At 27.2% G+C, this 26,418-nt stretch overlaps 2 protein-coding genes across 3 annotated transcripts in view; both read right to left on the bottom strand.

Moving 5' to 3' along the window:
• LOC113364070 (ras-specific guanine nucleotide-releasing factor RalGPS1-like) overlaps positions 1 to 26,418 on the bottom strand; it is a 120,851-nt gene that overhangs the window by 24,162 nt on the left and 70,271 nt on the right. The window lies entirely within an intron of this gene.
• On the bottom strand, positions 9,253 to 11,150 carry LOC113364071 (calcium/calmodulin-dependent protein kinase type 1-like). The gene has a single exon (XM_026606533.1). It carries the CDS (start codon positions 10,978 to 10,980, stop codon positions 9,853 to 9,855), a length of 1,128 nt encoding a protein of 375 aa, XP_026462318.1. The 5' UTR covers positions 10,981 to 11,150; the 3' UTR covers positions 9,253 to 9,852.

Here is a 26,418-nt window from a genome sequence, read left to right as displayed (position 1 = left end):
TTATATTTTGCATTGGTTGAATATTGTACTATTATTTCATAAAATTCCTTTAAAATTGAATATAAGACATTGGATCGATTTGTGCCTTAGCTGTCCCATTTTACCCTGGCTACGGGGTAAAAAGGACCATGAGACAAATATTTGCAAAATAGCAAAAAAAAACACATTTTTACAACGGAAGTTTTACTGAACATAGTCAGATAGTTGTTCGTTTGATATGTGTTAATTGTTGTGATATAATTGATTTGGTTCTTACAATACAATTGCTCGAAGTTAAATTATATATATATATATATATATATATATATATATATATTTATATATTAGGGTTTGTCGGTTTTCAAAAACCGGTTTTAAAAACCGTTTTTTGGCGAAAATTATGGAATTCAAAAACCGGTTTGTTAGTGAAAAAAGTCGGTTTTCACTGTATAAATGGAAAATGGCAAATATAGCCAAATATAAAAGATAGATGAAAGCGTTTTGATTCTTGAAATCATATCGTTTCAATAGCATTTGATATCTTATCAGTCTGCAATGGTTCCCAGAAAGGTTTTGTATATAATAATTTAAATTTTTATGCCAGTATATATATTAATTTAAATCAGTGTGACTTCTTCTTGAAGAAGTAACTTTCTCTACTCAAACTTGAAAAAAAAAAGTTTTAAACTCTAAAATTATTTTCAAAGTTTTCAAAGATAAACTATTATTTTTTAGTTCTACTAATTAAAATTAAAATAATTTTGTTTACTATTTATAAAATTGAACAATAAATAAATTCAGTCAAATACTACTTTAAATAACACTAAATTTGCGTATAAATTACAGAATATTCGAGCAAAAATTTATTTTCTATATAAAATTTGAAAACCGATTAAAACCGGTTTTTTAGTGAAATGAAAATTCGAAAACCGGTTTTCTGAAATGTCGGTTTTTGTATAAACCCTAATATATATATATATATATATATATATATATATAAATATATATCTGCACCCAGAAATTTAATTTGAGAGATCAATATTTCATTTCGTTTCCATCTTCATCTTGTCCAAATTAAAAATTTAATAATCTGATTCCAGAAGGCTTACACTGAAGAAATTAAAAACATACACCTTTAGATACTAAATATGTATATATACATACATATGTATATGTATATATATATATATATATATATATATATATATACTTCTATAATTTCATTGTTAAAATTATTAAAATCTAAAACTTGTACATATTTTTTTAAAAAATTATAAACACACAATTTTGTAGAGGAGTGTTTTAATATAAATGTGCATAAGTGTATACAAATGTGTATATTTGTGTATACACAAATGTTAATAATTATACATATATACAACACATTTTAGTGTATATTACAGTGTATAGATGTGTGAATATAAATGTGAATAATTTTGTGTCAAATATACACAAACTTGTATAAATGTGCTTTAATATAAATATAAATATAAATCTTAACGATGTGGTTAGTGTACAATCAGGTGTATTTCTCAGGTAGAAAACCTAACCTAAAAACCGTCCAAATGTCACAAAAAAGAACTTAGATAACAGGGTCTTTCTGACCCAGCTTCGTAACACACGAGTGATGTTGTATATATTATTAATAATTTTATATTTTATGCATTCGAGTGTATAATTGTTTATGTGATGAGTATTAATATAATTTTGTTTCAAATACACACAAGTTTGCATATTTTTTGTCTACTTTCCATCCCAGACTAGGTCTGTTGTCTCGGTATGTCAGACTCAATAAATAATACCAACTAAAACCTACGTTTATCCTCTGCCTCTTGTCCTTACCAATCCGTTCATGGTTATCAACGTTAGGCAATACTTCAAGGGGGGAGGCTCTAGACTTTTATAATTATATAATGATATAAATATGTTTCAAATACACACAAGTTTGTATAAATATTTCTCAGACTCCCAGGCTAGGTCTTTTGTCTCGGTATGTCGGACTCAATAAATAATACCAAGTAAAACCTACGCTTATCCTCTGCCTCTTGTCCTCATAGAAACGTTCATGGTTATAAACGTTTGGCAATACTTCACTTTTTTTTTTCAATATATGTAACATAAATATTTGAAATTTATATTTAATTACTTAACAATATGCAAATGTTTCAGAAAAAATCACAATTTTTACTCTTTCTCAAAATCTATTCAAAAATATCTTGTATAAAATACGAATATCTGTGTACATGTTGTAGAAATGTGTATAGGTATAAATGTGCGTATCTTTCTTAAAATATGTTAATCAATCTTAATCCGTAACTTTTTTAATTAAAACATTTCTCATTCAAAATGGATAATGCAAAAGTTTCATATTTCTTCAGGGAGTTTATGTAAATACGTCGAATTGTTAGTAACTTAAATAATATTACGTTACATTTAATTATGTTTCTACTATTTCAATTCCATCTCGAGCTTCCAAGAACGAACAAAAGTTTTGTTATATATATATATATATATATATATATATATATAATACCTTTAATAAACATAAATTAATAAATTGTTCTTCCAGTTTCATAAACATATACTTTTATATAAAAGTACAAGATCGTTTCTCATTTTCAAATTATCAATTTTGTTCCAACTTTATTATAAATCTAATTAAAGCAAATTTTATTTAGAGTAGAGTGGGGCTTGAAAGCCCGCGGGTAAAAAGGTCCAACGCCGTAAGTAAAGTTAAGAAATTGTTAATAACAATGTTTGAAAGTAGAAGGAGAAAGATGTTTAACGGCAATATCAGAAAATACATCGTAATGTTTAAAAATCCATAGCAAAAGTATTTTCTTTCTTCAAAAGTCTTTTTAGTCGTGAGCACTGTTGTTTAGTTTAGAGACCTTAATATAATGGTCAAGTATACGTTATTTATTTTTTTTATAAGATGTGTTGTTAATTTTGTAACATTTTATGTAAATTAAAGTTAGATTTAGCAGTTTATATTATATAATTTCATGTTCTTGACATGTCTAGAATGAATGATGAAACGTACTTAGTTCCGAAACGTTGACTATGAAACTTTATTTATTTTGGTCCCCTGGTTCAAAACACCACAATATATATATATATATATATATATATGTATATATATATGTATATATATATATATATATATATATATATATATCCATATTATGTCAGAAAATAGGGAACAAACTATAAAAACATTATATTAGCCCATAAAAGTGAGCTATTTAAAATGAATGTGCTGCTATAAAACTACCGATATAATATGATTATGAACAAGTAGACATTGTATTATATATACATACATACATACATATGCATATACATATTTATACACACATACATACAGTAGATTTATTATCAAAATGCTTTTCCTGCAAATTGCAATTAAACCGCGTTCCTAATAAAACTGATTTCAAATATCTCATTCATTGCAAAAACCACATAAATTGCTAAAATTATATATATATATATATATATATATATATATATATAATATGCATAATTATAATATTAAAACAAAGTTGCAGATAATTTGAGCATATAAAAGTTAGTTTAACATTAACAAAGTTTAAATTAGTTTTATAATTTGCGGTGGAGCACAAGCATGCATTTAATTGCAATTTTAAATAGCACACCTAATTCAAATGCAAATTTAATATAAAAATAATGACTTTATAGTATTATAATATGAGAGAAAATTACAGATAAGTTATTTATCTTAAAATTATCTAAAGAAACTGTTTAGATTAGTGCAATGATTCAGAGGGTATAGCATCCAAGGTGAAAAACGACATGTTGAATAATTTTTTTGACCATACATTTTGAATTCTATTTTGTGGTATATAGTTTTATATATACATAATTTTTTTATCTTTCGACATTTAGTTAAATTTAAACAATAAAAAATTCGAAGGCGAATGTCGCGTTATCTGAATTATTCTCTAACAAGCGGAAATTGTTAGGTTTTTTGCAACTGCTAATCTTTTTATTGGTATTTCCAAGATTAACAAAAAATACAACAATGATTCGTCATATGCAGATAGGTATATATATATATATATAATATATATATATATATATATATATATAATATATAAATATATATATTTAATTTATAGTATTTAAATAACTGTAGAAATGTTAAGACACAAAACTTCAATGCAGATAGGTCCAGAATATTTTGTAAATAAGTTAATATTATTGTAAATTGTTATATGAACAAAGTTATAAAACTAATCCAGCTTAATATTTTCTATCATATGTTTATAAAATTTTTGTATGATGAGTAAATTTTATAGTTAGATTTAGATAAAGATGGTCAATTAAATCATCTCCATCTGGCTCGCTACGCCATTCATGCATAGTTTGCGATTCTATAGGTCCAGAATATTGTATAAATATGTCTAATTTTAGGTAAATGTGCAAAATGTATATATAAATATGTTTAAATGCTCAAATGTATACAAATATTGTCATGCTTCTAAAAAAACATGGTCTAAATTTATAAAAAAAATTGGCCAAATTTATAGCAAAGGGGGCCAACAGTGTAAATATTTTCACAAGTGGGTATAAATGAAACCCAAGTATCTTGAAATATGCTCAAGTGTCTAGAAATGTGCACAAACGTACAAAAAAGTGTCCAAAGTTGAAAGAATCAAATATGCAAGATTGTTCCCAATGGTGTAAGAATGTGCCTAAGGGTGTCTAAGAATGTAAGAATTTAGAGAAAAAAGTAGAAAACGGTGTGAATATTTTCGCAAAAGTTTAAAAATACGGTCCAAGTAAATAAGAATGTGACCCAAGTATCTTTAAATGTGACCAAGTATCTAGAAATATGCTCAAGTGTCCGAAAATGTGCGCAAACGTACAAGAAATGTGTCCAATATTGTAAGAATCTGCTGAAATATGCAAGATTGTGCCCAAGCGAAAAAGAATGCACAATAAAACCAAAGAATGTGCTCAAGGACGTAAGAATGTGCCCAAGGACACAAAAATGTGCTCAAGGACACAAAAATGTGCTCAAGGACATAAAAATGTGCTCAAGGACACAAAAATGTGCTCAAGGACACAAAAATGTGCTCAAGGACACAAAAATGTGCTCAAGGACACGAAAATGTGCTCAAGGATGTGAGAATGTGCGCAAAGGAGAAAGAATGTGCTAAAGGACGTAAGAATGTGCGCAAGGAAGAAAGAATATGCGCAAGGAAGAAAGAATATGCGCAAGGGTGAAAGAATGTGCCCAATGATGTAAGAATGTGCTCAAGGACGTAAGAATGCGCCCAAGGACGCAAAAATGTGCGTTAGGGAGAAAGAATGTGCGCAAACGTACAAGAAATGTGTCCTATATTGTAAAAATGTGCGCAAGGGAGAAAGAATGCGCCCAAGGACGTAAGAAAGTGCCCAAGGACGTAAGAATGTGTGCAAGGGAGAAAGAATGTGCCCAAGGACGAAAGAATGTGCCGAAGGACGTAAAATTGCGCCCAAGGACGTAAAAATGCGCCTAAGGACGTAAAATGCTCTGGTATCTAAAAACGTGTTTGGGCTTCTAAGAATGTGCCCCCAAGTCCAAAAATGTGCATCCAAAGCTAAAAATGTGCTTCCAAAGCTAAATATGTGCTCAGTGTGTGTGTATGTGTGTGAAATGTGGTGTTGAAGAGCATAAACTGGACAGACAAAATAACAAATGAAGAAGTCCTGAGAAGATTGTGCGAAGAAAGAACTCTACTCAGCACGATCCTGAAAAAAAGGAAGCTGGATCGGATCTTTTTTTCTTTAAAAAAAAGTGCCTCCTACACTACGTAGACGAGGGTAAAATGGAAAGACTGAAAGAAATGCGAAGAAGAAGAATGCAAATGATTGACGGCTTACGCGAGGAAAGAAAATACAAAAAACAAAGCCAAAGTGCAGGACCAGGAAGAATGGAAGCAGAAGTTTGAAGAGAAAAATAAACAAAAAATGTATAAAAAAGAGCAATACTGATAATGGGAACGATAGACGAGGGAGGTAAAGAGAATCATTGATTTGTGGTGTCTCTCACACCATAAACCTGCCTTAGGGCAGACTACCATTTGTTATATATATATATATATATATATATATATATATATATATATATATATACATTGCACAATGTATACAGTATGCAAATGTTCGTAATTATTTTTCTTAATTATAAAAACAGAAATTTGTTTTTCGAAGCGAGCTTATGAATTTTAAACAAGAGGAAATATGATAATATAACATAAATACTTTTTATACACATGTGCGCATTTACACACACACACATATATATATAAATATATATGCGTGTGTAAAATATAAGTCATAACTTGTTCTAAGAAATTCATACAAATTCCAAATACTTATCAAGTTTATCACAAAATTCTAACCTTTCCGAAGTGACCCCAAATCCTGTTCAGATAAATAATAGACGGATCATAGAATTTTGTTCATTGCTCTAAATATTTGAATCATTAGCGAACAAAATAGATTATAAATTGTCATTTATTGAGTAGCATTATTCTTGGAAAAAAAATCAGAGAATAATCAGATCAAACAGAATTTAGTTCGCAAGCTAATACATTAAATCCTGTTTTTAGATAAATTTTAGATAAATAAATTAGCTACCCAAAAACCTATAATTTCTAAATAAAAATTATCCTTGAAGTCCAAACAAATGCAATACCAGTCGGTATAATTGGCATTCGTGGCATGAAAATTTCTTACTAATAATAATACAGTATAAATGAAAGACATTTCAAATCTTTCAATATCAACAGAAAAATATATTTGCAATTTCATAATATATTAATATTATATTATAGTTAATTATTCGTTTATAATAAAGCTTTTATATTTATATATTTATATATGTTATAATTGAGAGAGATAGAGAGATGTATATAGAGAGAGAATTAAGGTATAATAGATATGACACAATATTTTTAACAATTTTTTTAGCCTTATATATTAGTACAGTACATGGTATTAAGTATGAGAAGTTTTAGAATAATTTATTAATTTAATATTTAATTATTTTAAATTAAAGCAAAAAATGGACAGCCATTTTGCTATAAAGTAAAAAAAATAGAAAAAATGTGTAAAAGTGTGTAAAAGAGCATGTATATAAACGTGTACGAGTGTGTGTAAATGTGTACCAGAGTGTATATAAACGTGTATAAATGTGTATGGGTGTGTATAAACGTGTACGAGTGTTTAGAAATGTGTACGAGTGTGTATAAGTATATACAAGTGTGTATAAATATGTAGGGGTGTGTATAAATGTGTAGGGGGTGTAAACGTGTACGAGTGTGTATAAGTGTGTACGAGTGTGTAAAAGACACGCTGGAGTGTGTAAAAACACGCTGGAGTGTGTTTAAACATTCTGGAGTGTGTACAAAACATTCTAGAGTGTGTACAAACATTCTGGAGCGTGTACAAAATATTCTCGAGTGTTTATACAACATTCGAGAGTGTGTATAAACATTCTGGAGTGTGTATTAATCATTCGAGAGTGTGTATAAACATTCTGGAGTGTGCACAAAACATTCTGGAGTGTGTGCAAAACATTCTAGAGTGTGCATGAATATTCTACATAGAGTGTGTACAAACATTCTGGAGTGTGTACAAAACATTCTGGAGTGTGTGCAAAACATCCTGGAGCGTGTAAACATTCTGGAGGGTGTATAAACTTTTTTATGTGTGTATAAACATGCTCAAATATGTATGGATATACACAAGTGTGTATAAATGGTTGCAATTGTAAATAAATGTGCTGAAATGTTCTTGAATGTGTATATATTGTGGAGTGTGTATATATGTTCTGGAGTGTGTAGAAATGCTCTTGAATGTGTATAAATATTCTTGAATGTGCATAAATGTTCTGGAATGTCAATAAATGATCATAAATTAATAAATTTCATTTCAAGCATTTTGTAAGTAAACAAACGTGCCAAATTTATAGCAAAATGGATATATAAAATTGGAATAATATTTTCTTTGTCTAGTCAAGAATTGGAAGAGAAGTCAATGGTTATATATATATATATATATATATATATATATATATATATATATATACATATACATACATATATAAACATAATTATATATAGTATAAACTACAGCAAATTTGGTATTTTAATTAACTTTAGAATCCAGAAGCCTATCACAAAAACAATATATATAATTTTCAAAAAGTTTCGAGTATTTTTTGCCCTATATTTATATTTATATTTAAAATTAGTCAAAGATATGTTTTTTAGAAGTTTCAAATAGAGTTTGAAGTCCTTATACATTATTTTACAACAATTTTAGGGTACGGTACCCAAATTAGAAGCTTTACATACACCTACCTAGAATATATATATTAATCATAATTATTTAAATTGAGATACGACTCATATCACGATATACATATATTTATTATAACAGTTTCAGAACCATTATTGGCTTTTTAGCATTAAAGTTTTACAGAATTGATGTAAGAGACATGGTATTCTTATTATAGACTAATAAAATATTTTTGTTACTAAATAGATTTAAACTATATTTTGAAAATATTTATTTATTTAAACAAATAGTCTCTTGCATCAATTTGTTCGTTTTTGAAATAAATTTGACGTGGCAACATCTTAGCCTTATTTATTTATATATTTATTTAACGTTTAAAGCATTTATTTATATATGTATTTTTCAGAGAGACATTTTGTTTAAAAATAATTGTTTAAACTAATTATACTCTCAAAAGTGTAAAAAGTCATTCATAATTTTTTTAATAAATGTTTTAATATAAATATATAGATTCCAGTATAAAATAATTCTATACAAAAACAATTTTTAACGAAATTCATCATGTAATCTAACAAGATTCTAACGAAATATAGATTATTAACAAATTTTGTTTAGTTTCTTTATTAATTAAATTAATTAAAAATTTGCATATTTTTATAATTATTGTGTATAAGTACTTTCACGTCAAGAACACATACATATATATTTACACATATGTATTTATATTATCATTATTATAAACATTTATAAGCTTATAATATTTTCATATATCAATTATAATATTAAATATCCTTCTTGATAATCTTCAAAAATCTAATATTCTAATAAGTAAAAAAAAACTAGCAACATCGATTTATACATATATACGTATATATTGTTTTAGATCTTAATATTATATACATCAGATCAGTTAGAACATTTCTTTTCTATTATATCACTATTAAAAATGTTTGATGCCCATGAATCTGATTTAAAATCATTCCATTATCTTATATTAATAATATTAAATTTCTTAAAAGCTAGTAAGCACAACTCTTGACTTTTTTAAGACTTATTATCTAAGACTGGCCATGTGGCCTAAACCTAATGGTAAAGGATAGACCAGTACTAGTCCAAGGATATATATTTTTGTGGCAATTCAGGAGTATAATGAGTTGTTGTAGGGCATTGTGGTGTTAGATAATATTGTAGGTTGTTTAATTTTGTAAAAATTCGCCGAAAGCATCATTCATATTAATCGAATGGTTTAAAAGTTACAGGAGACTTTATGAATAAATGCACCGCCTATAAATAATACATCGGGCTAGTATTGGTCATCCAAAAATTATACCAGAAATTAATATTTATTCCCACTCGAGACAAAAACTCCAAAAAATATAATTATAAAAAAATTTTAGTTAAATATTTGAAAGCAAAACAGTATAAATTTTTTCCTCAAAAACAGGACCTGCCAAAAACTTTATCCAAAACAACTTAAGTGATAAATATTTCGAGCCAACTTAAAAATCTAATCATCAACTATTCGAGATGATAATTATCTACCACTCTATCTTTTCCTCCTCACTGTTGCCTTGATGATCCTCCATTCAGGTCATTCGACGACCCTCCCTGTGACCCAACCTGAGACCCATGTTCCGAAATCCTTGGTGACCTGGAACTTAAAGCCATCTTCTGCATCTGCCTGATGACTGCCGTGGCATGGTAGGCCTGTCTCCACCTCAATTTCGCGAAGTTCTTCCTCAGTTGCTCCGAAACAGTACCGTGGATGTTCTTATCGTGAGCAGCATCACCACAAATCCAGGGATGTGCCAAAGCCTGCTTGCAGGTGTATCTTTTATCCACATCCACGCACATTAGACAACGTATGAAGTCCTTGGCCGAGTCTGAGATGTCGTCCCAGTAAGGCGAGTCGAACTCGAATTCTCCTTTCAGGATTTGGGCGAACAGATGGGCATCGTTTTCATCGTAGAATGGTGGGTAACCGCACAGGAGGATATAGGAGATGACTCCTATAGACCAGACATCAACAGCTTTACCATAAGGTTTTTGTGCTAAAACTTCAGGAGCAACGTAGCCTGGTGTACCACAAGCTGTAGCCATGATACCTGAATCTTCCATTTTGGACAAACCAAAATCACTGATCATGATCTTGCTATCTTCAGCAGGACTATAATACAGCAAGTTTTCAGGTTTTAAGTCTCTATGGACAACACCACGTTCGTGCATATAGTCTACAGCTTCCAAAACCTGTCTGATCAAACCTGATGCATCCTTTTCGGTGTACGAGCCACGTTCTACAATTCTGTCAAAAAGTTCACCACCAGTCACCAATTCCATAACCAAATACACCTTGTTTTTGTCCTCGAAGGTTTCCAAGAGCTGCACAATATTCGGATGCGTCAGGAAAGGTCCTTTCTCATCCTTGCGTTCAGAAAACCTCTTCAAAACCTTGATTTCATTCTCAAACGAATCTTCTTTACCCTTGACTGCCTTTTTATCAATAATTTTGACAGCAAACATCTTGCCATTCTCTTTACTTTCTGCTAAACGAACTTCGGAGAACGCACCAGTTCCTAATTGCTCCTTCAAAATATATTTATCCTCGATGTTGCCTTGATGACCGATGCAGGAGGTGAAGGAATCCGTTTTGGATTTTTTGGCAGAGTCTTTTTTACCGAAGAGAGGCATTTTGATGAATATTTTAGACAAGATGAAGACAGTGGTTTATGGACATTACCAAAAGAGGAGCTTGGAAAAGTTTATCATTAATTACTAAATAACAGATCACAAAAATGAACACGATATTTTTGGTAACTAGATACTACAGGATTTTGAGATTTTGTAACTAGATCCACCAGTTTTCTTCACATTCTCAAAATCCTTTTAAATATTTTAGCTACAAATTCGAGTCTTTGGACACCAATTTTTACAAGCAAATCATAAGCACTTATTTAGTTTTTAGCACCAAATCCGAAAGTATTCTACTGCTGGTGCACTATTTACACCGACACCAACTATGTTTATCAATATATCACTAACAACAGTCTGGTGTTGCTATCTTTTGTAGCAACCACTATCAACAGTCTGGTGTTGCTATCCTTTGTAGCAACTTTGTTATTATATTTCAATCAGATTTGTGGAAGATGCAGTCAAGTCTTGAAGTTAACAGACACTTTGTTTTATTAATTGGACACAACTATGTCAACTCAACTATCAATTTTATCATCACAATCTGGACGCCAATATTTTGCAAATAAAAACACTACCAAAACCTTTGTTTTTTCCACTATTTTCCAGCTACTGTTTTTGGCAATCAACATTCACTACTACCAATATTTTTGGACGCCAATTTTTAAATCACATTTCATTTTCAACTAAAAGTCCACAGTTTGTTTTTAAGAACAATCATAATGTTTTGGAAACATTTTGTATTTTTTGGTCTATAGTCCGTGCCTATATGATAGGCACTTAGATTTTGGTCTAGAATTATTTGTTTAGCAAAAAATTTTACACATTGTAATGGATAACCTAGAAATAATAAGAAAACACTATTGCAACATTTGGAAGAAAACACTAGATGGTTATTTGTAATTTATAAATGAATAAAGTATTTAATATTTTGTTAACAACTCTTTCTTAATCAATATATTAGGAACATGATATCATTAATTTTTTATTTATAATAATTTGTGTTTGATTTAAAATAATTATATTTAATATTTATATATTTAAATTAATATAATTTAAATTATATTTAATAATATTTTAGTTATTGAGTTTATTTATTTCAATTCTGCGTGAAATTAATATTGGATTTCAGTATATATATTTAATAACGTAAATTTCTCTTACGCGATCGATAAAGCCCCAAAATAGCCATTAAACGATTGTATATATATATATATATATATATATATATATATATATATATAGATAAAGTTCAATTTATTTGATTATTGCTTTATTTAATTACTATATAGAATTAAAAAATAAGACATGAGTAATTAAATTCTTGATTCTAATAAAATTCAAAGAGAGATGTAAAATACATCACAATTTTCAACAAAAAGCAAAATTGCACTCAAAATTATCAAAATAACATACTTATTTTTATACAGAATTATTGTTTTAATATTTTTGACAAATCCATTCAAAATTTAATAAGATTCTTGTCAAATATTCTTAGCCCAATCAAAAATTCCAACAAGAATCTTTCAAGAATTCTATCAGGATATTACAGGATAAATAAATTATTAATAAAAACATATTGTAACAAAAATATGTGAGAAACTTAGTCAATATTATCAAAATATTATTAAAATTGTTTTTAATGCTCTGGTCTGACAAATACAATGAAATTTCTTTAAGAATTCTTATCAGAAATAAAAATTCTCATAATAGTAATTAATTTCGCAAAAATGCAAATATTTCAACAGCTTTTTCCAAATAAACTCATCAACAAGAGTTTCTAAAACTTTTTAACACATTATTGAAAAAATTAAAGAAAAAAATATATATTAAACTACCAAAACAGATACATTTCAGTAATTGAACTGTTTTTAACGCCCTTACTCTTCTACTTCACTAATCCAATTAAATTTCTTTAAAAAAATCTAATCAGAATCAAAAATTCTAATTAGAATAATCTGTTTTTTTCCTTTTTTTATCAGATTATTGAAAAAAAATATCTGTAATTTGTAGTTGTTAAACAAAAATCTGAAAAATATATTTAGAAAATAAATATATTATTAAAAATGAGTTCAATGCCTTTTTCTTTAAAAAATCCAATAAGAATCAAAATTTCTAATTAGAATAATCAGTTCCAAGTCATTTTTTTCAGTTCCTTAAATAAATTGTAGTTTGTAGTTACTAAATAAAAAACATTATTAAAAGATTGTCATTAAAAATAAGTTCAATGCCTTCTCCTTTAAAAAAATCCAATAAGAATCAAAATTTCTCATTAGAATAATCAGCTTCAAGTCATTTTTTTAGTTTCTTAAATAAATTATGTAGTTACTAAACAAAAATCAAAAGATTGTCATCAAAAATGCCTTGTCATTAAAAATGAGTTGAATGCCTTCTCCTTCAAAAATTCCAACCAGAATCAAAAATTCTAATTAGAATAATCATTTTTATATAATCATATCATTTTTTAGTCTCTTTGAAGTTTTTTCCACACAGTGTGTTAAGTAACGTGAGAAATATTCATGTTGTGTATGAAATACACGTTTTTCTGTTTATTTTTCGCTAAAAAGCCTTGAAGCGTATATATTTCTTAAACAGGAAAAAAAATCTAATGTGTCATCATTCATATACACATATTGTATCATATTAGCAAATGTTGTTGTTGCTGGGACTGACACGTGTTTCGAAATGGAAACAGAGTCGATGGAAAAAATTAATAAAAATAATTATTTAATAGTAAAATAATTGCTAAACAAATGCTGCAATATTCTCTTGAAACAATAATTTTATAAAAGTTGCTCAATGGTTTTATCAAGCTAGAAATGCATGTGAATGTATAAACTTGGCTTTATCAATTTGCGTATTTCTTTGTTTAATAAATATCGTTTTATTATTATTATAAATTCTTTTGCGCAAATTGTGTTTAAACAATTATAAAGACATTTGGTTAATTAAATTCTTGACTAATTTACAATATTTGTTTATTTAAAATCAGTCAAATATCTATTAAATATTTTTAAGTAAAATTAGTAGAAGCATTTATTACAATTGGTTTTAAATATTAAGGCAATAATCAAGAAACACGATTTTATTCAAGTATTGTCTCGATATTGACTCATTCCATGCTCCACACTCATTTAGGAAAAAAAAACTATAATATTCACTCAATACTCGATCAAGATTCATTCAGCATTCACTTAATAATATTAGATATAGATAGAAGAAGTATTGACTCGATATTTAGCTCGATACTCAGTCATTACTCTTTTTTTAAAAAAGTCTGTAGTATTCATTCAATACTCGATTGATCATTCAACATTCACTCAATAATCGTAGATCTCGATACAAAAAATATTGACTCGATATTTACTCATTTTTAGCTCGATACTCAGACATTACTCAATTTTTAAAAAAAGTCTGTAGTATTCATTCAATACTCGATCGATATTCATTCTACATTCACTTATTATTAGTAATCGTAAATCGCGATACTTGAAGTTTTACTCGATATTTACTCATTTTTAGCTCAATACTCACTCAGCACTCACCCGATATTTAAGAATTTGTAGTGCTCAGACAATACTTGATAAATATATATTCAATATCCCGCTCACTCAAAAATTAATAAAAATGTCCTCAATCAATTATTATAGTAATAAATTTATTCTCAAAGTATTGACTCGATATTTACTCATTCCATGCTCGATACTCACTCAGTCATTACTCATTTTTAGAAAAAAAATGACTGTAGTATTCCTTAAATACTCGATCGATATTCATTCAACATTCATAAAAACTCAATAATTTCGATACTTGAAGTATTGACTCGACATTTACTCATGTTTAGCTCGATACTCAGTCATTACTCATTTTTAGAAAAACTGTATTAGAAAAAAATATTTCGATATTCTTTCAACATTCAAATAAACTCAATAATCTCGATACCTGAAGTATTGACTCAATATTTACTGATTTTTAGCTCTGTACTCACTCAGCACTCACCCGATATTTAAGAATTCATAGTACTCAATTAATACTCGACAGATAGATATTCAATATCTCGCTTAATAGAAAATTAATTTCGATATTAGCTCAATATATACTCACTAATCGCTCGATGCTCAATTATCACTCATTTGGCATTTAAATAATTTGCAATCAATTCTGAATTGATAGTTTTTCAATATTTGCTTAAAATAATCGATCAAGCCATATTTGTTCTACGTAATCAAAGAAAATTGTGTAAGGCAACTAGAATATCGATTATTTTATTATTTGCTCAATGTTTACTCATTTTTGCTATATAGTTACTCAAACGATATTAAATCTATCAATTCAATCAATACTTAATAATTTCTTAATAATCTCTTCAATTTTTAAGTTTTACTGACGTCTACTCAATATTCATTTAATAATGCTCAATAAATTAGTTTTTTTTTTTACTCAAGACCAGCTTTATATACAAAAATATTTACTTGCCCTATAAAATAAAACTCAGTGACACCTGTTACATCTGACTCATCGATATTCTGTCAATACTCAAAAAACGACTCATTATTTTTGAGCATTTTCAAATCATAAATCGAGTCATTCATTCATTCAACAGTAACTCGAAAATTCATTTATTCATTTAATATCATTCATGATCAATATTATTGAGTTTGCATTTGCTCAAGAATCAGACAATTATTATATCCAATATTTGTATTTACTCATAACTAAAAATTTTTCTATTAAGTTTAAATTTTTATGAATAAACCAGCAATTTTTGTTTCGAATTAGATTCCAGTAAAAAATCAAATGGGAATATTTAAATTTTGTGGAAATGTTCAAAATCCAGTAAGATTCTAAATATTTCAACAAAGCAAATTTTGTGTATATATTTTAATCTTAATAGAATCGAGACATTTCGGATATTCTCACTAAACTCGAGCAATATGTTTTTTAAATTATTTTTGTTTATTTATTGAATGTTATAGTTGTTATGTGAAAATCTTATTAGAATCAAGAATTGTTTTGGGAATTTGATTAATGAGTGTTTGTGGCAAAAATGTTATTAGAATCAAGAAATGTACAAGTTGTAAGAATTATTCTAGTATTTATTATAAATAAAAACAAGTTTCTAAATGTGATGTAATAGCATATAAGTAAAAAAAAAGTTAAGAAGGATTTGTTTACAATTAATATTTTAAGCTAAATCATAAAAATATTAACATAACTAAGAATTCTTTGATAAATCTTATTTAATTCAAGAATTCTAAGATAATTTTAGGGCTTTATTTAAAAATTTACTAATTTGTTTTATCTAAAAAAAAACAAAGATTGTTTTTATTTATAATTAGCTAAATTTAGACCATTGTAAGATGTTCAAGCTGTTTTGTTTATAAATGAATAAATTTATATAGTTTTAACTGTTTTATTTACAAAATCTGTTTTGTTTAAACATAGCCAAGATTGACATTTTGTTTTATTTAAAAAGATGTTAAAAAGTTATCAGAATCAGTTTTTTTACAAAAACTCAGAAGGGTAGTTATACAAGTTTTATACAAAAATGACAAATTTTATTAATTTCAAAAACTAGATACATTAAAAAGAAAGAATATTTACTATTTAAAAATGATAAAATCCCAAAAGTTTTATTCTAAACTCAAATAAGTCATTTAAAAATATGTTTAATTTAACATATAAGTGTGTTATATTTAAAAATGACTAGATGTTTTATTAAATATTTAAAACTGTTTTTTTTTATATATATGGCAATCTGCTTTATTGAAAAAGGCAAAATGTGTTTTTATCAGAATTCACATTCGGTTTTATTTAAAAATGATAAAACTAAAAATTAGTTAAATATGGCTAAAGGGGGATTAATTTAATATATTGTTAATAGTAATATTTTATATATTGTATTTTTGTAAATTAAATCAGTTTTATTTAAAAGGTTAAAATCTGTTCTATTCAGAAATTACACTCAGTTTTTTTGGCAAAATAAAATTATTTAAAAGTGGTTATATGTGGTTTATTTAAAATTTGGATTTGATTTATTTAAAAATGTGATTTATCATTGCTATTATTATTATCATTATTATTTAATTATCATTTATTCATTTATAATATTTTTTGTATTCTTCCTTTTTTTTCCTTTCTTTTCATTTTCAATGCCCACTTTCTGATAAAACAAATAATAATAACAAAAACAATTCAAATTTTGTTTTTAAAAAGTGATGACATATGTTTTATTAAAAAAGATTCGTAAGGAGCCTTCAAATTAATCACAAAACACATCATTTCACACCAAATTAAATTCAATTCAACCACCACTGAAGTGCACTTTAATTTTTAAAACCTCCAAAACCCACTGAAAAATTCTCTAAAAAATATCACTTAAAACTAAAAACACCTTCAAATTTAAAACTTATTATTATTATCAACCTATTAATTTTATTTTAATCCACTTCAGCCACAACAATACACATTTATTACTATTATCAAAAAAAAATCTGCTCCGATCGATCGATCGTTCGGATCTGTTGCTCTTCTCGCAACAGAGTGATAGCTCGGACTGACCGACTCGTTCGCTCGAGAGAGAGAAAGAAAGAGAGAGATCGAGCAAGAGCCGAAGGCGAGCGACGGGAGAGAGAGAGAAAGAGATCGAGCTATAGGGCCGAAGGCGAGTGGGAAGAGAGAGACACGCGCGAAGTGAGTTCGATCGAATTCTGTTTCGAATGCAGAGTTAGAAAGAGACGGAGCGGCGGTATCGGGGAAGCTAAGGCTCTTTTCACACCTGAATGATGAGAGAATTGATAGAATAGTCGAATTTTGCCTATTGGCAAGTTGTAAAGATACACAGTTTTGACTCGGCTGGATTCGTTTTACTTTTTAATTTCTTAAAATATAATAATCTAGCTATTATGACATATAATTTGTTTGTTACTTGTTTGAGTTGTTACTTGCCAATAGGATTAGTCGTGGCGAAGATCGTTGACGCGTTGACTTTCTGACATCGAACAGCGCAATGTCCATTTTCAATTAAAAATATAGATCAAAAATATGTTTCCAATTGAAAATAAGCCCATCTCAGGCACTGCGGTGTGAAATGGCAATGGAAAATCTCTCACACAATTATTCCCTGATTCGAGTTGGATTTTAACTCAGCTCACGGATCTGCCCTAGGGCAGCACACCCATTATTATTTATTTACTTGCCCATAGGATATTATGTCAAAAAAACGAATTCCCAGATATAATGTTATGGCAACGCTGTGTTACGGTCCTATCTTTGTATATATTGGTAGTAAAAACTGTCAAAATCCTATGTATTTGCTGTGCATTCAGGCGTTTTACACATAAAATCAAATTTTACGTATGTGTTATACTGACACATCAGAAAGATGCATGAGTGATAACATTTTTTTGGTTAGGTTTTGAATCCAAAACGCCTAGCAATTATGACAAATAATTTGGAATTGATACTTGCCAAAAGTATATTATGTTTAACCCTTTCCACTCGGAATCTCGCAATTTGCGAGTGGAAACGGTTAAAAAATAAATTTCGAAACTTTCGAGACAATTATACTACTCGCCAATAGGCTGGATTACACCTTTCCTTGTTATTGGCTAGTTACAATTTTTGCTTGACAAAAAAGCCTATTGTCAAGTTGAGTTCTATGGCCAATAGCCTATTGGAAAGTAGCAGAAAATAAACAGTCTATTGGCAAGTGCTAAATTTATACTCTCTAGAAATTGGTATAGTACAGGCTCTTTGGAGAAACAGACAATTTTATCTAAAATATAATTTTTAACCAATTACATCCTATTGGTAAATGAGAATTTATACCCTATTGGCACAGAGAAACAGACAATTTTATTCAAAATATGAGTTTTTTGCCAATTTTGAGCATATTGGCCAATGGGAGTGTCTTATTTATCCAATTTATATCGTTCTGACAATAAATTCATGTAATTTATATCCTTCTGAAAATAAATTCTAATGTTACTGATAATATAATATTTTACCCTCGTTTATCTTATTGGCAAATGCGACGTTGTAACCTATTGTCAAATTTATTTGTCCTAGTGTTCATATTGGTTTTTAACGTGGTATAAACGTTATTTAACAATATGGGGCCTATATTGGTAAATGTTTTGGGGCAATATTGGTAACCAATATTGTCTCCACATAGAAATAATAATTCACGATGTAATTCTACTTCGGAAAATAGATGTGATCCTTTTTATAGTTTCATCATTGTTCTGATAGTGCGAAGAAATATATAAATAAAACATTTAGCCTATTAAATTATATAGAATATTATACTCAGATGCCCAATCACTAGATTGGCATTCGTTTTAGACATGCCAAATAGTACCAAAAATTTGCAGATGATCCATAATGGAATAGGCGCAAATATTAAAATAATAATAATAAAAGTATGTAGTAAAATATAAAAAATTTAAGAAAGTGCAGTTACCAGCTAATGACAAGAAGCATTCTGCTTTATTACTTCAAATAATAATTAAACGACCAAAAAAATATTTCATATTGCTTAATGGCAAGTTACCAAAATTAATAAATTATTTTCACATAAAAACCATACATAATATTAGATAATGGATTATGCAGAAGTGAAAACAGCTTACAAATATATATATATATATATATATATATATATATATACATATACATGTATAATTTGTGGGTGGATACTTGCACACATATACAAGTTTGTATACAAATAATACGCAAGCGCAGAAATTTCATTTGCGATTTTAGAGACATACACATTTATACATATACATATACGTATACATATGTATTAAGATATACATATACAAATGTGTATGTATATACATATACATACATTTGTGTGCAAAAAAGATAATGGACGGATATAGACAAAAACAATATACATATATGTATATGTGTGTATGTGTGTATAGATTGTTCCTTTCCGGGCGAAATCCACCCCAGACAAAAACAAAAACACATAAATCTACTACTACTATGCACTCAAACGTTTCGATCAACGATTTCAGTCATCGTCAGATCATCAATCTTCAAAAATAATAATAATAGTAATAATTAAGCGCACTGACTCGTGTGGACAGGGTCGTGAGTTCGAACCCCCGCTCTGGATAACTTGATATTATGCAGCAGTGATATCAATTTTTACTTGAAAATATAGATCAAAAATATGTTTCTAATGCAAAATTGCATATGTCGGGCACTGGGAATGGAAAACTTCTCACACTATTGTTCCCTGAATCGAAGGAAATTTTAGCTCACACCTACAACTCGATAAATATTTTTAATTTTAATATATCAAATGCAATAACTAATTCTTTCTATTACAAATCATCAAAAAAAATAAAAACAGTTTTATTTGAAACTAATTGCTAAAAAAAAAACAAATAAAATAAAAATTAAAAATAATCGATAAATTTAGATTAATATAATTATTCTTAGGATTTTCTAAATGCCATTATTATTATTATTAATATTAACATTTATTATTGCTAATAATAAATATTCATTTTGTTGTAATTTTCAACTAATTCTATATTTATTATTATTATTATGTTTTTTTTTATTTTATTATACTATTCAGTATTATTTATTATAAAATAAATATCAGTATTATTTAAAAGATTAAGTTTTGAAATCTCTCCTACTTAATAATAAGAGAAATATTTCTTTTAGTGATTTAATACGTTTCTGACATAAATTCAAGTCATCTTCAGTATTGAACAAAACAGAATAGAAAGACAGAAAGCAATTCCAAGAGGTGTATCTCAACATATTAATAATAAATCGTTAGAAAGAGAGCTGGTGATAAAAAAGAATATATTAGTACCTAGTATAAAAATAAATATAGTATTAGGATATACATTTATACTGAACAAATAGGTAGTACTGCCCGGGGGCAGGTCCACGAGCTGAGTTAAACTCGATTTAGGAAAGAATATTGTGATATATTTTCAATTGCCATTTCACGAAATGAGCTATTTTTCAATTGGAAACAAATTTTTGATCTATATTTTCACGTGAAAATGGACATCGCTACTGCATGACATCAGGTTGTCCAGAGCAGGAGTTCGAACTCACGTCTAACACAGCAGCATTTTTAACAGTTAAATAATGACATTTTATTTGAAACAGAAAAAACTTTAAATCCTTAGTACAAAATATTCATTTTATATTCAACAGTTTAGTTAACTCGTAAGTTTTGTATTTAGTACTAAAAAAGGGTTAAATTCTAACCAAAAAAGTGTATTGATTTATAAAACTATAATAATCAATGTTGAAACAACCTATTATATTTTAGTTCAAAAAGCTCTTCTATATATATTTTATATAAATTTTAGGTTCGAACTAAGAAAAACGTCTACAAAAAGTCCACCAGCTGTCCTACTATTTTAGGTGAAAGTTTCAAATCCAAAGAATTCTTCTAGTAATTATTTTTGAAACCGTTATAGATGTGTGACTGGCGTGTTTTGTATAACATAAAATGTTATATACAATACTATCTAAAATTAACAAATCTTTAAAATAGGACACAGATTCTCAAACTTTCCAAAAACAAGACAAACGCCACAGATTGTACAAAAGTAACACGAAAAATCTCTTGGGAAAAAAATCTATTTGATTTGAAATATATTGTAAATATGAATAATTTATTATTAATTAGTTTTTAATGTTTATATTTATATTAATTATTTATTAATGTTAATTTAATCATTTATATATTAACATTATTATATATTTCTTCATATTTATTATTCAAACTAAAGTTTTAAATACGAATGTAAAAAAAAGCTTTTATTTGCAACAATGTTGATTAAATCTGTAATATATTTATAATTTATATTTGCAACAATGTTCATTAAATCTGTAATATATTTATAATTTATATTTGCAATAAATATATCTAATAAAAAGATTAGATGGTTTGAAAATACAAGGTTTAAGCTTTATCTTGGTTTTATTTTATTTATAAAACTTAATATATAATTGAAATCTTACGCCAAAAAAGTTTGCAAAATCCTATCTTGGAAATCTCTGTTGCATAGTATATATACAAATCCTTGAGATTTATCCCCAATTGTGGGTCTTACACATGCATACATATATAATATACATGTATGTACATATAGATACATACATATACAATATACATGTATATACATATACATACATCATATGCAATATACATGTACATACATCATATACATATATGTATAAATGTAACAGTCCATGCCAAATCAATATAAAGAAAGGAGCTAGTGTCACTAGAAATATATTTTTAATAAAAACTAAGAGTTTGTAAAAATGTTTACATATTTATACATATTTCTTATGCAACTTATACACATTTATACACACTTCCATATTTTGTTGATGTGTATAAATCCATATGTGTAAATGTATATTAATGTATATATATATATATATATTTTTTTAAAGATGTATAAGAACTAACCAGCTTGATTCAAAACTTATACATATACACACATTTGAAACACATTCATATACATTTCATGTATACTTATGCAAATTCATAGACACTCATACACCTCTGAACACTATGAAACATATTTAAACACTTTCAAACTGATTTATACACAATCACAAACATCTACACACATTTAAGTAATTTCAAACACATTTATACGTGTTTATAAACACTTATGTGTAATTAAACACTTTCAAACATGTTTTATATACACTTATACACATCTAAACGCTTTCGAACACATCTGAACTCTCTGAAACACCTTTAGACACTTTCAAATACATTCATAAATACTTATACATAATTAAACACGTTTAAGAACATTTATACACATTCAAAAACACTCATACATGATAAACACTTTCATAAACAAATTTATACACATACATAAACACATATTTTTGTACATCTGAATAAAGCATGACGTCCCTTAGTCTCATGATAAAGTCGAAATTGAAGCTATGATTATATTTTTCCATATGGAGTGTTTATGTGTAATCAAACACTTTCAAACATATGTAATATACGTTTTATATACAATTATACATATTTTAACAATGTCAAACACATATGAACACTCTGAAACACCTTCAGACACTTTCAAACACATTAATAAACACATATGCACAATTAAACACTTTCAAATACATTTATACACATTCAAAAACATTTATACATAATTGACATTTATACACACTTATACAAATTTATAAACACATATTTTTGAACATCTGAATGAAGCATGATTCTGTAAAACGTCCCTTAGTCTCATGATAAAGTCGAAATTAAAGCTATGATTATAATTTTTTATATAATCAATGATCTTAGTTAAATGTAGACTTTTATATTTGGAATGTAGTTGTTGTATTTGATAGTGCCCTGTTTCACCTACATACATTGCATCGCAGTCTTTACAATTAATTTTGTATATAAATTTGGATGTTTTGTCTATACTTGGGTGGGTGATTTCAATCATTCAAACACTTTCATACACATCCATAAACACTTATACCCAATTAAACACTTTCAAGCACATTTATACACATTCAAAAATCAAGCACTTTTACATGATTGACGCTTTCAAACACATTTATACACACTTATACACATTCATAAACACTATTTTTGTACATCTGAATGAAGCATGATTCTGAAAAACGTCCCTTAGTCTCATAAAGTCGAAATTGTCAAAACTATAATTATAATTTTTTATATGATCGGTGATCATAGTTAAATGTTGACTCTTATATTTGGAATCAAATTCTTGTATTAAATACTGTCCTGTTTCACTTACATACATTGCATCGCAGTCTTTACAATTAATTTTGTATACAATGTTGAATGTTTTGTCTATATATATATATATATATATATATATATATATATATATATACGAGACCCACTTGGGTGGGTGATTTCAACCTATCAAACCTACCATAAATTAGCAAGATTTTGTAACATTTAAACGATAAGTTTGAAGTTTATACATGTTCATACACCCCAACACATATTTATGCACCTTTATCACATTTATACACATTCGTAGACACTTGTATACATTTATACACAATTTATACAAACTTATTCACATTTTATTGCATTTCAACTAAAATTTATTCATTTATACACATTTATATAAATTACACATAACTTATACACATTCCACACACACATTTAGAAAATATCAAATACACTTCTCAGTAATAACTTTAAAAATTAAAAAAATAGCTCTTATTTATTATTATTAATCAAGTTCTAATAACAATTATTATTATTTTCATAGACAATATTTTTTACCTGGTTATGGATGAATTACTAAAATTTTTCATTAATAAATGCATGAATGAAAGAATGTTAAGTTTGATAAAATAAAATTTTATAAACTATTTGATTCTTATAAATAGAACTATAAATATAAAAACTATTATACCATTTATATAGCTAATTTAGTTTTAGCGAGTTTCCTCAAGTTAAAATGCCACTTACACCTAGTTTTTATAAATTAATTATGCAAAGTATTAATTTTTTTCTAATCAAGTAAAACGCGAATAGTATTAATAAATATTTGTACAAACATCTTGCATCATATTACAAACACGAAAAATCAATATATCTATGATATTTGAGATAAATATTTAATTACGGTAACTAACTTTATGCGTCATGGAAAATATATATTTATATATATTAAGATATATATATATATATATATATATATATATATCATTGATATATCAAAATAGATTTGATATAAAAAGGAAAAAAGCTTTTTGATGAAGAATAATGATAGCGTATGGCGATACGGAGTGGTTTGCCTTTTAATGACTCACAAACATATATATAGAAATATAAATATAAGTAAATTTATATGTATATATATATATATATATATATATATATATATATATACTAGATGACCCGACAGATGTTGTCCTGTACCCACGTCTATAATTCAAAAGTGCAAATTTTTTTAATATCCTATCCTATACTTTCTAATATCCTATTTGATGTCTTGCATTTGTGAATCATTTATGGTCTTAGCATAAGCAGTATAAGAAATTCAGAAAATAATAATATTTATAGTATCTGCGGTAAAAAAACAATATCACACTTGATTTTACCACACAACATAATTGTTTCAATAATATAGTCTATAATTTTCAAAATCTCGTACAATATATTACAGCTTTTTGGCAATTATAATTTTCTAAAGTACATTTTTCTTACTAATGATTCGATAAACATTATTGTTTATGTTCAAATCTTAGGTGAATTAATTTGTAAAGTCTAGTCCATATGTGCACTATTCAATCTACAATCAACTAACTAAAAATTCCGTATCCGATGCCAAACAAATGAATTTTTGACACATGAAACAAAATTCTAAATCATTTTTTTAATAAGTAGAAATATTGTTTTTGTATTGTTAAATAATTTAGTAAAGTAAACCAAAATGCGACATGCATAGGTTTAAAATAATAGTGTATATGCAATTTTAGACTTATTGCGTTATTTATTAAACTGAATCATATAATTTCATCTGCCAAGTATATACTATTGACTGTATCTTATATTATTTTTAATTTTTGGCACATCTCAGCTGCTTTTCGGCAATAATAATGTAGACATTACATTTTTCTTGTATATTATAATCTAATATTATCAAGGCTCACAATTTCAGCTAAATTCAAATTTCAAGTTAATTGACATTTCTAGCAGATGGCAGTTCAAATGTTTTCAATGTCAAACAATAAGTGTTTTTGTGATTTTTGCCATTTATTTCTACAATATTACTACAGTTAAATCTGAAAAATTTCCTTTGACAAACTCTAAAAAGATTTATCAAAATCCGAATAACCGTTTAGGAGAAGTATCAAATTATGCACCCGTACAGGAGAATTTTATATATATTATAAGCTAGAAAATTATTTTTTCACAATATGCAAACTAGATTTTGGATTGTTTAGTTGTATCAACCTAACAAAACCATATTTTAACCTTTAAAATATAGTTTTGTTTGGTTTGTTTGTATATTTTAACCTTTAAAATATGGTTTTGTTGATTAAATAAAGAAAAAAACTGCCAAATTTTACACATTTATGATTGCTAATTATTTTCCTCTCGGTACAGAACCTTAATATCGCTATTTATCAGTCGTGCCAACCTAATAAGATTTTGTGTTAATTAAACAAAAGAGCTTTTGCAAATAATGCGGGTTAAATTAATGTTTGCTTAGAAGCAGCTCTCTCTTTTGTGTAAACAAAGTGACAGTTTTAAAATGCAAATTGCGAAAATGCAAAAATGTGGAAACACGAGAGCGTTTACTTTGCAATTTTTTTAATTATAAACTGAGAGAATATACCATCACATATATACACACAGATGTATATGTGTTTACCCCATAGGCTGATGTATATGGTGAAGATGTATCT

Source organism: Ctenocephalides felis, unplaced genomic scaffold, assembly GCF_003426905.1.
Source record: "Ctenocephalides felis isolate EL2017-DRISC unplaced genomic scaffold, ASM342690v1 CF-g0.4_SCAFFOLD_00845, whole genome shotgun sequence".
NCBI lineage: Eukaryota > Metazoa > Arthropoda > Insecta > Siphonaptera > Pulicidae > Ctenocephalides > Ctenocephalides felis.
The sequence above is the reverse complement of the archived record's forward strand: the minus strand, read 5'-3'. Positions and strand labels throughout refer to the sequence as shown.